General features: G+C 36.2%; 1 protein-coding gene across 7 annotated transcripts in view; it reads left to right on the forward strand.

The window, feature by feature from the left end:
- Positions 1–12,012, forward strand: part of CC2D2A (coiled-coil and C2 domain containing 2A) — a 68,874-nt gene that overhangs the window by 46,379 nt on the left and 10,483 nt on the right. For all 7 annotated transcript variants that reach the window (XM_087737593.1, XM_087737595.1, XM_087737594.1 and 4 more), the window contains 6 exons: positions 523–690; positions 2,183–2,288; positions 3,670–3,779; positions 3,899–3,995; positions 5,249–5,347; positions 8,130–8,306. In XM_087737593.1, coding sequence (XP_087593719.1) covers positions 523–690; positions 2,183–2,288; positions 3,670–3,779; positions 3,899–3,995; positions 5,249–5,347; positions 8,130–8,306 — 757 coding nt within the window. The remainder of the gene's footprint in view (positions 1–522; positions 691–2,182; positions 2,289–3,669; positions 3,780–3,898; positions 3,996–5,248; positions 5,348–8,129; positions 8,307–12,012) is intronic.

Here is a 12,012-nt window from a genome sequence, read left to right on the forward strand (position 1 = left end):
TGTGTGAAAACATACATCTGCTTTTTATTCTTTTCCTGTTTTTTTTTTTTCTTTGGTTCTGCTTTGCCTTGGGTTATAAGTTCTGAGGGTCCAGGGTATGTTGTGGCATATTCATTCTACTTCCTTTCTATAGCCTGTTGTTTGTTGTACCTAGCTGTGTAATTAGATTTTTTTGCCTATTCCATATGGTGGTTATCGTCATCTGCTAGATACCTTGTTTGTAGCACTGTAGTTTAGATCTGTCTTGAAGCTGTGTAATTGTCTTATTTGTATCTTACCTAGTTTTGGAAAAAAAAAACTTTTTTGCACATTTAAGTTATAATTTCTGAAATATAAACCAAAACTGGACTGTGTAGTACTAAACAGTTAAAACATTTTGACATTTCATAGAGTTTTGTATCGCACTAACAGGGGCATATATTTCCTTTTTCTGTTAGTGCATAATTTGCATGTGTGTCACGGAAACACTATAATGCTGGATTCTATGCAAAAATGACTAAATATCTGTTTTATGATTATTAGTATTTTGGGACTCAGCCTCTTCAAACTGGCAGAGCCAAAACGACCATTAAAGCCAAGAAGAAAAGAAAGGAAGAAGGTCACAGCACAGAATTTATCAGATGGAGACATAAAACTGTTAGTGAACATCATTAGAGCTTACGATATTCCAGTGAGAAAACCAGTGATGAGGTATGTTTAAATGCCTGTTTCCAGTACAGATTCTTCTTCTGTTTGCAGCTGGTTTGAGGACAGCTGAAAAAACTAATGTTGAAATTCAGCTGTGTGTGGTGTTTCGATCCTCATGATAAAAACATATATGCATTTATCTTTTTATTAATAAAGACAAAGAACTGCTGTTTTGTAAGTTTGTAGAATAATATTGTCATTTATCAATAACTGCTAAATTCAAGAAATGTTTTACCAAAAACTGTATTCATCTGCTTGAGGAAAAATGTCTGCAAGATAACTCACAGCTTTGACAACATTGTAACATTATCAGATGAATTATACCTTAAGCAAGCCTGCTAGTTATACTCATGGCAATTTTAATTCATAATATCTTAATTAAATAGCAAAAATAAGCATTAAAAAAATCCAGTTCTTCATTGTGGGATATTATATTTGCCTCCTGAGTGTAGCATGTTGGTCTTCTCCTTTATGAACTGTTTGTTTAAGTTAATGGACTGAGCCTAATTTGGCTCCGACAAATTTCAAAGGTGACCATTACCTTCAGGTACATTAAGGCAATGCCTGCACTGCCTGATGCTGTGTCATGTAAAGGTACTTGAGTCCTGAACAGCCTGGTTCAGTTCCAGAAGCAATGTATTAGTGCAGTGTTCTGTCTCTCCCAGAATGAATACACCTTGCATTTAACTCGGAGGTGTTTTCAGGCTGACCCATTAGTGTGCATACAGAATTTAGCATCTTCTGCTGTTTTATCTCTTTACTGTAATACAGGTTCTGTTGAATTTCTGTAAATAAGTTCATACTGAGAAAAGCAATTCATATTAGAAACATGTTGACAGGAAGGAAAAGATGAAAATTCCAATTCATTATCAGTATTACAAAAATAACTACATTACAAATTACGAAACCCCTCCCAGTCTTTTTGCATTACATATCTTATTTTGAGCTGCTTTCTCTATGAATAGGTTTTCTTTTATAATCTCTACTGTGGTGTTATTACAAAAAAAAGTTACTTGGGAATACTATAAAAATAGATGTATTAACATTTATTTTCTTTCACTCATGGGTTGGTGATTGTGTAATATTCATATGGGTTTAATTTTGTCGCACAGGCCTTGCCTGGATCCCACGAAGTCTACACTCTTTACAAATTCTGTGAGGATTCGTCTCCTTAAACTGAAAAACCTGTAGCTCAAGGAGATTGTACAGAGGAGGCAAAAAAAAAAGTCTGGGGTTGATAAGCTCTTCAGAAGAGAGAGCCTCCAGGCACAAAGCACTCTTTTGCAATGAGGATTGCAAGGGCTATACACTCACTACCCCTTTCTGGCATTCTTTTTGTGTTATTTGATCAAATAAATATCTTTCCAAGGTTAAAGTCATAACATAAAAATATCAGAAGTGTTTCCAGAATTCTGTATGGTTAAAACAGAATGTGAGGGATTCATATTCTGTAATGTGTTCTCTGCCTTTTCTTGTTGTCTGTTTCCTCTCATAGCAAACTTCAACAACCATCCAAATCTTCAAGGTCCTTTAATCAGATGTTTGCAGCCTCTCCATCAGCTCAGAGCCCAACTGATAGCCCAGATTGGGCATTGAACCAGGTATATTACAAACTAACATTTTCTTACGTGAAGTCATGAGCATTCCTCTTTTCCACAGGCAGTAACGTTTACCATAAGAAAGATATCTTATTAGTGAGGTTGGCTTGCCCACTCTTTAATTTCCAAAAAGGTAGTAAAGCTGCAAAAGGTTCAGAGAAGGGCGGTAAGAATGTCAGAAATACGGAACAGCTACTGTACAGTGAAAAATGGTAGGGCTTTTCAGCCAGAACAGCAGTAACTGCAAGTAGGGGAGGAGTAAAGAGGCACAAAATCATGAGTAATATAGAGACTGTGGATAGGGATTGACTGTTTACTGGCCCTTCCAGTACAAGGGTGAGGGATCATCAAATGAAGCTGGTAGGAGTCAGGTTCAAAACAAACAGAAGGTTGTGATTCTTCATGCAGCAGTTAGTAGGTGCCCAGAGAAGTTGCCTACATGTATTGCGGACTAAAGAGGTTTGCTTGCGTTGAAGTGGGTATTGGACAAGTATTTGGAAGAGTGATCCATTGGGAGTTACTAAATAGAAAAATCATTACAGGCTTAGGAAAGTCCTTCATCTGAAAACAGTTGAAGCCTGGAGGACTAATAGGAGAAAATATCATATATGCCTGTTCTGTTCTTACTCTTCTGTATGCGTTTGCTGATGGCCATTTTCACAGCCTGAATTTTGGGCCCGGTGCACTCTTAGTCTAAACCAGCACAGCCATTCTTATGGCTGGTACTGAAACTACATTTGCTTGCTATTGAGAACTAAATTCAGTGTCCTTCTGAATGAAGATGGAAGCCCTTCAGGGCTTTTTCCTGGTTTTCTTATGATTTTCCTTCACAATTACTGTTTCTTGAAAAGTAGTACAGGTTCTGCCATACGCATTTGAATGCTAATGAAATGCTCCATTAAGGCATTTTTAATCACATTAGGGGTTTGTTGTGTCTAGTAGGAGTTGCTTATCTGTAATAGGGACCAGTTTCAGAGACAACCAGGATTGTAGCAGTAGACTTCTTGGATTACAGATAAGAGGATACAAGTGCACTTTTTTCCACTGGTGGCTGGATAACATGTTCTGTTTCAGTTACCTTCTTTGATTAGATAGCCAGTAGCTTTCCCACTCTCAGGGGAAAATTGCTGGTGTATATAAATATGTCAAGTATTCTGAATACACATAATCTTTTGGAAATGCTAACATATAAAATATTTTTAAAAGCTTCATAAATGCTTAGAAGCCTGGGAAGTGCAATATTTAAGATGTATTAAAGTTTTATCTGGTCTGATCTCCGCAAAGTATACGTTTATTTTTCTAAATACATGAAAATGTGTAATTTAATATCTTCTGATTAATTTTTATAGAGGTCTGTTTCCTTTGTTTTGATCTCTATTGATAGGTTTTAGTTCGTCCTTTTGTGGAAGTTTCTTTTCAGCGAACAGTCTGCCGGACAACAACAGCAGAGGGTCCAAACCCCAACTGGAATGAGGAACTTGAGCTTCCATTTAGGTATGGCAAAATGAAATCAAATTTTTTCTGAGTAATAATAATTTAATTTGAGCATGCAAGTTTATTCAAATTTTCCTGTTCTGTTCAAATCACTTTTCTGGTTTATTTAACCTTTTCAGAGCTCCTAATGGTGACTACAGCACCCACAGTTTGCAGTCAGTGAAGGATGAAGTCTTCATTAATGTTTTTGATGAAGTACTTCATGATGCTGTAGAGGTGAGTTCATAATTGAAGGACAGTGTACATTACAGAATATTACGAGCTTTTTGAAGTTGACAGAATAAGACTTTTTCAGTGTAATAGGTTTCACCCTCCTGTGCCTCTTTTTTCTCTATTTTGTCATGCCTTACAGTTTTATATCTAGTCAATACTGCAGGATTGTTAGAGGGAGCAGTCTTTACAGTGTTAACCTTTGTCTATACAAATTAAGCTTGTACTATATAATCTGCTGCTAAAGTTGAACATGTGTATGTAATCTATTTTACTGATATTTAATGAAATTGGAGATATTAAAATTGAGAGGCAACATATGAATTGTATACTGAATTTTATTCTTCTCAAACTTTATCAGGATTTTTACTAAATTCCAGATGAATGATCCCAGTTCCTGTATTTTTTAACAACTATCTTTTTATGCTCTGCTTCATCCTGTTTTACAAGCTGTTTCGTGAAAAAAAAAATCTTTTGGATGTATATATTAATTTTTTGGAATGAGATAAAAATTACAAGTACTAGTAACAAGAAATTTTTGTAAGCTCTCAGTGTTGGCGTAACTCCTTCCCCTGTTGAAACCAGTGAAAGGTTTCCTAGTCAATTCAGCATGCACAAAAATAGCAGCACATTCTTTAAAATATAACCCCAAAATAAATAATGCATACATTTCACTGAGAACAGAATTCTGTCCTTAAAACTGAAATGGAATTTGATGCAACAGAAGGAAGAAGGATACAGACTTGAAACTCAGATGTCGCTCTAGCCTTTAGAGAATTTTTTTTTTAAATAACTTGTAGGCTGATCATACGAGATTTGGAAATCTCTGATAGGCAATACACATGAAAACAGTGCTTCCATTCCACAGGGTTTAGTTAAATTTTCATACAATTTTACCTGCAAAAAGCTTTTTAAAATACTAGTAAAATATTTCATTGGAAGACCATAGCTTAATTTACTTTGTCTGAGAAGACTCTTGTGGAATCCTTGTCAGATTTTTGGGTTCTCCATCACAGGTTATACAGGAGTTGAACCTTGAAGTGCAAGCACATTGTATCTTGGACCATGAAGTTCTTATATTTGTTCAGCATCTGGCATGCCTGAAAGGCATGCAGAATAATCATTGCCATACTAGTAACTGGACTTATATTTATAGTAAATTATTAAAACAATGCAGAATTTTTATTAATGCCTTGTTGATTGAATTAAAGGAAATGAAGCTGTCTTACTAAGTTTTATGTTGGGCAACTTTTTAATAGGATGATTGTGAAAGAGGAAGTGGAATCTGCACTCGTGTTGAGAGACACTGGCTGGGATGTGTTAAGATTCCATTTACTACGATATATTTTCAAGCAAGGGTAAGTAGCGATAACTTGGAGTAAATCTTTTAAAGAACAAAACTGGAGAATGGAAAGGGACTGGTAATGGAGTGTCAGATTTAATGATGTTCTCTGTACCTGTTAGTTTATTTTTATGGAATTGTTTGAAAATGTCTCTGAAACCACTGGGTTTTGTCAAATTTTGGTGAGTAGTTGTCAGTAAGTTCAACGTTTTGAAGGGAGAAGAGAGAGACAAACATACTTCTACACTGACAGTGTGGCCTGGCTTCCTTCAGTAATGAGGTTAAAAGTGCAAATTCTTTAGATGGTTTTGTCAGTGGCTTTTGAGATCTCTGGTATTGCACAGCCTAGATAGGTGAACTAGGAATAAGAATATCACCTAGACAGGTGATAGGAAACTTGACCTAACTCTTCTTTTTTCACACTTTTCATGAATCACAAAATTTTTACCTTTGCTTCTCCCAATCCCTTCTTTCCTACATTTTTAGAATTTTTCAAGAGAAGCTTTCTTCAAGAGGTATCAACAGTTAGTCATGGGAGTGATAGTAAAACATGCAGTTCTTCATAGGAGAAAGGAATTTTTTTGTCCAGCCACCCATCCTGGACTTAGGTTAAGGAAACTAATTTTTCACATCAATAGTCCTATCATATTGTAATCTTGCTGTAGGACTTTTTCTGCAGGGCAGTTACTTGCATGTGTAGAACAAGTCATTACATCACAAAAGTCTCAGTTTCTTACTTCATGAAGACTGTGACAGAAGTTGCATACCTAATGACGCATTAATTTGTTCTGCTCTGCCTATATGGGGCCCTTCTCAGAACCTTAAGGGCTGTAAGATATATGGTGAGCCTCCTGGATTCTTTGAGTGAAGGATGTGTCTGTAGGGGTCTCATTTAATTTAAGCGCAGTGCTTGGAGTTCGAAGTGGTTTTCTTGGGCTTTCCGTTTGCAAGGCATAACAGAACATAATTTTCATGGGATTCAAGAAAGCATGGGATTCTTTTCATTGCTGAGAAATTTTGGACAGTGTCTGTCTAACCAGTCCTAGTCCACTTGCTCCTGCTAGATCATTAAGTTTAGGTTGGATATTAGGAAAAACTTCTTCACTGAAAGGGTAGTCAGGCACTGGAACAGGCTGCCCAGGGAAGTGATTGAGTCTTCATCCCTGGAGGTATTTAAAAGATGGGTGGATGTGGTGCTTGAGGAAAAAAGGGTCTTTTCCAACCTTAACAATTCTATGATTCTATGATTAATAATATGCTATCTTCAACTTGGGAGGCTAATCAATGAATTTAGGTGTTTGAGGGTTGTGGTGCCCTATAGAATGAAGCTTTCATTGACTTCAAAGAAGATGTAAGTAGTAAGAAGGTCTAGCCTTCTTTTCATGAGTCTTTGGCCATCCTGTGCAGACAATGTCACATAATGTGACCACCCCTGTTATAGGTCAACAAACAAGAAAGAACAAGATCCTTTACGTTTTTTAGGGAAATGTTCCATGCTGAATGCATGAAATTCACCCGAGAAGTCACAGTCTTGAGAGACTTAATGGGCAGACATTTTAATAGACTGCTTACCAATACGTAGTGAAGGACACAGCCTATAATCCGTCTTTGACGATTACCAATACTGATGTCAACCTCTGTTCTTCATATTTCTTGTTGGCGTATCAGTCTTTCTGTTGTAGAAGCAGAGTAGCTCCAGGATTCCTGGCAGATGCACTCCTGACTCTCATTGAGGAGGTGTCGCAGTTTGTGATTCCCTAAGCACAGTGTGAGTGCCTGCATAGATCTTCCCAGCTCTAGGGATTCTTTTCATTTGAACGGGATGTCTTACTGAATTAGAGAAAGCCTGATGAGTCCAGTGGTTATATCAAGGTGCAATAAAATTTCAGTAGCAAATGAAGCATTTCTTCATCCCGTTCCACTATACTGCAGCAGAAATTCTTAGTGATTTATGTAGTTTTCTCCTCATCAAAACTTAATTTTGTTCTTAAATGTTTGATGGGCCAGCCCAGTGAGCCATCTGTTCGTCTTCCACGTCCACCAAAGATGTCCTTCCTGATGGCAGTCATCTGAATTCTGCCCAAATCAGGAGGTTAGTCTTCTCAGTTTTCTCTTAAAGCTATGCACGTCCATTGTTGAGGCTTGCCCGAGCAAGTGTGGGGCATGCCATCTCTTGTCTGACACGCCCTTTCAGAAAGACCTTATCTTCTGTTTGTGGTGGCAGAGGGAGGTGCAAAGGGCTGGTGAGTCTATCAGAGGACTCCTCCATGGGGAAGCTGGCTGAATGGGCCCAGTTCCAGTTGCACCCAAGAAGCATCAGCAGCTTCATCTGTGAGATGCTGGAGCATCATTCTCACATCACTTAAACATAGGCAAAGGCCTGTTGGTGTAATGCTGCCTTCAGAAGCATAGTCCTGCAACCTGTATTTTGTCATTTTTTCAGGTAAATAGTGCCATGTGGAGATTGCCGTTTGAAGGAAAAACAGTGAAAGGCTGGCACTCTTTCTTTCTCTAAGAACTAGTGTGTATGATTTCCATTACATTAAATATTAGTGTCTGTAATATGCAAGAGAGGCTGAAATCCAGTTGTAGTTAATACATTTAACAATGAGATGTCTCATGTTTTCCCCACAGTTAATCAGTATATATGTCATATTCTCTCATTTTGTTGTTTTGTAGTTCAGATTAATAAAGACATCAAAAGAATAAAATATTTGAATACCAGTAGCAAATGTATTTGAGAAGGAAGTTTTGCTCTTTTGCTTCTAATGAGAAGTATTTCTCTGCATATGTTGTAGATTGATGGTACATTTAAGGTGGATATTCCTCCAGTCCTCCTTGGCTACAGCAAAGAAAAGAACCTGGGAATTGAGAGAGGCTATGATTCTGTGCGAAATCTGAGCGAGGGCTCATATATAACACTGTTTATTACCATTGAACCACAGCTCATTCCTGGAGAGTCAGTCAGAGAAAAGGTAACTAATCAGTAATTCATCATATGCTTGCTTTTTGTTTCCAGTGGTGCAGTTCTTGAGATGCATATAAATAGGTACGCTTCCTGTACCAAAGGGTATGAATGCAAGTACAGAAGAACATTAATACACATTCTGAGTGTTCTACTTCAAATTTTTTAGCTCAGTTCAATTTAATTGGATGCACCATTAAGTTAGATGGACACTTAATGCATGAGAAATAACTTTCACGAGGTATCTAGTTCCAATGTTAATAGAAAGCAAATTTGCATTCATTATCTATGAGCATGTAATTTTCCCATTTACTTCTGTAAATAATAAAGTATTCATGTGAGTATTTGTGAACAGTGGACGAAAAGGAGGTGGCAGGTGCAAACATAATATTTTCTCGCCTCTATGTTTATACTATTCAAATACAGCGTTTATTATTTATGGCTTCATGCGTGCCTCCAAGTCTTGAAGGTAATTATTTCTAAATAGCAGCTGTTATTTTTTTCAGTTTTTTTACTAAACCATAAGTGCCTTACACTAACAACAAAAATATGTAGTTAAAATGCATACACCACTTGCTATTTTATGTAATGTTATGCAATGATTTTAAGATCCGTTCAGCAAGGATGTATGTTTTTCATGCACAAACAGCAGCAGTTCATTCTTTTCCAATTCAGTGCTACACTGGTCACTTATTAAAGACAAAAACAGGAACTAGAGAGAAAGGTCTATTGTTATGTAATTTCTTTTTCAGAATAAATATGAAATTGTATGATGCATTCTAAAAACCCTTGTTCCTGTTAAATTATAGTCTTGGAAACTATCCAGTCCTATGTTTTCTTGCTCTCATGCAATACTGTGGGAATTGTTACAATTTAGTACTGTTGAAAAGAAAGAAAATTAATAAAGTGCATTCATGGATGGATTTTAAGGTTAATTAGTTTGAATGATAAGATTATTACTTAAAACCATAAATATAAACTTAACAGCCTTGAAGCACCTTTAACAGATGAGACCTTACTCAAGAGTTTCATGGTCTTAATCTTCACATATAGTAATTAGTTGCTGGGAAAAAAATGTACTGAATTTGTAAGGAAACAGATCTCTGTTTATAGAAAGACCTGTCTCCAGTACTGTTTCAAAAGAAAAATCATAGAAATTCAAATAAGGGGTCAGATTAATGTAAAATATTATGGACTACATGTTGCAAATCTTGACCTCTTTAAATAATGAGCAAATGTGCAGGGTTTCTTGCATAGATGCAATTTGATGCTTAGTTACCAAAAGGTTATCTATTGTATTAATGCTTAGTACAATGGTGCAGTTTGGTAGCTATAGTTAGAATTGATTTGTTAGAGGGAAAAAACAGGATATTTTATTGAAGTCATAGATCTTTTTGACATAAGTTCTCTTTCATTTCAAATATGACGGTGGAAGCCAACTGCCCCTTGCCAAAATTCAGACATAAAGAACTAGAAAGAGACTGAAGTACCTTCTATTCTGAAGGTGCAGCAAAGAATTGTAGCACACTAAATCACAGCACAGGAAATGAGGCCTGTTCTAAGTAGCAAGAAGTACTACATGTCAAAGCTGCTCCTTGCAAGGAGCCACGCTGAGAAGACAAGGGGCAATGGGTACAGGTTGCACCATGAGAGGTTTTATCTCAATATAAGACAGAAATGTTTTACAGTGAGAACAATCATTCACTCAAACAATCTCCCCAGAGACATGGTAGAGTCCCCATCACTGGAGATGGACAGGGTGCTGGATAATCTCCTCTAGGCTCCCCTTCCCACAAAAGGTTGGACCAGATGGTCTTCCAAGGTCCCTTCCAACCTGGGCTGTTCTCTGATTCTATCAAAGCTAGACTGTACCAAAAAGTATGCATTGTCACTGAAGTGCATTGAAAGTAAAACCGGGAATAAGGAAGACGTTGCTAAGGTAAGAAGACTATTGGTACATAAGATCTGTTTTCTAAAATTTGAAGAACAGTGAAAAAAAGTTGTGATTAATAAATCAGTAGGAGTTTTGCCAGATTTTTGTTCACTCTTTGCATTAGAGATTTTTTTAAATCGTATAACAATTTTACTTAGCAGCAGATTATTTGTTTACCTTGGACACTAAGCCAAACCAAATTACGTCTTTAGCAAACATTGTACAGGATTTTCAAATAATCCATTTTTTCAAAGCAATATAAATAGAGCACAATAAAATATAATTTCATGTTAGAGGAAACTCAGTAAAGCAGGACCAAATTCATTAAGAGACTGTTCTATTTTAGGTAGTAGGTATCTAATGAAATCTGTACATAAAAACACTACTAAAGTGACATGTGCATGTATTCTAACTGTGACTGAAAAAGTAATTATTCTGTGCTGCAACTCCCCGAATGTAACACACATACTTGTTTATAGAAAGTGTTTGGCATAAAATGACAAAAACTAATATTTTTTTTTTGTCCTTTGTTCCTATTCCTAGCCATTTCTTCTGTACTTAAGTAATTTAAAATACTTGTGTACTTTTAGAATACTAAGCTTAATTTCAGTTTAATTTTATGATAACTTTTTTTGTTTCTTTACCTATTTTTCCTCTCTTTCTCGCTGTCCTTCCCGAATCTCTATATAGATGAATGAAATGCTTAAGAAGGTACAATATTAATAAATTAAATCAGTTGAGAGATTCCTGGTTTTCCCTGTTTAAGATTTAGCTTTGTTTTGTGCCATTCAGCGATCTTTTTGCACTTTGCATTACTTGACTCTGACTTAGTAGTTGTTTATTTGTCAGTAATATTTGCAGTGAATTACTACCTTTCAATTTAAAAAGTGGCTGTGTATTTCACCTGTTAATTATCGTTGAGAAGCGTCACCACTGTGTGCCCTCTCTGCTGACTTGGAGGTCTAGCGCAGGGCCCTGCCCAGCTGTTCCACTCCTGGTTAGTTTGAGAAGAAAGGTAACAGACGACGAAGTGGTTTATTTTGAACAAAAATATTACGAAGGATGAGCTTTAATTCTCAGCACCACCAGAAATATACAAAGGATTCTAAGTAGATGAAAAAAAATATTTTGACTGATCCCAATACCTTTAAAAGATGACATCCTAGGTGACATATGAGCAAATAATTGTCATTGTTACACAATTAATATGTGCTAGAGTCCTAGATTTGCTTTTGGAAAATCTAATCTAAAAGCATTAAAATTTTAGACAAGTCTGAACTATAAAGATTCATCTAAAAATTACTTGGACCTTCTCTGCAAATATTTTGGCATTGCTCAGGGTTGTCACAGTATTATTTATGTAAAAACTACTGGGATTTCGTGCATAGCCTCAGTTGTGGTTTTAACGGAGTGTTATGTGAATAGCATGTAGGATTAGTACCTAACCATTGAATTAATATGTGAAGTTATCTACTCACCCCTGCAGTTTTACTTGGCCATAACTTTCACTACATTTTTCAGTGCTTTAATAAAGCCAGCTTATAGGTACAGGTCATTATGTGCATTCATAAGTAAAACCAAATTGCTTGGTTTTCCATTACCTTGACATTTCACATATGTCTGTGAGCCAAAGTATATGCTACAAGCAAAGTTCAAAATGCTATTAGGAAAGAATACACTCCTTTTATGCTCCTGTAAATGGTGAAATAAGGCCAAATATAGTAAAGACTTAAGCCCAAACTATAAATAAAACTAATTTTTGTATAAATTCTATTGTCTTTTG

This window comes from Nipponia nippon, unplaced genomic scaffold (genome assembly GCF_047370975.1).
Source record: "Nipponia nippon isolate SJK-2023a ecotype South Korea unplaced genomic scaffold, ASM4737097v1 scaffold_6, whole genome shotgun sequence".
Taxonomy (NCBI): Eukaryota; Metazoa; Chordata; class Aves; order Pelecaniformes; family Threskiornithidae; genus Nipponia; species Nipponia nippon.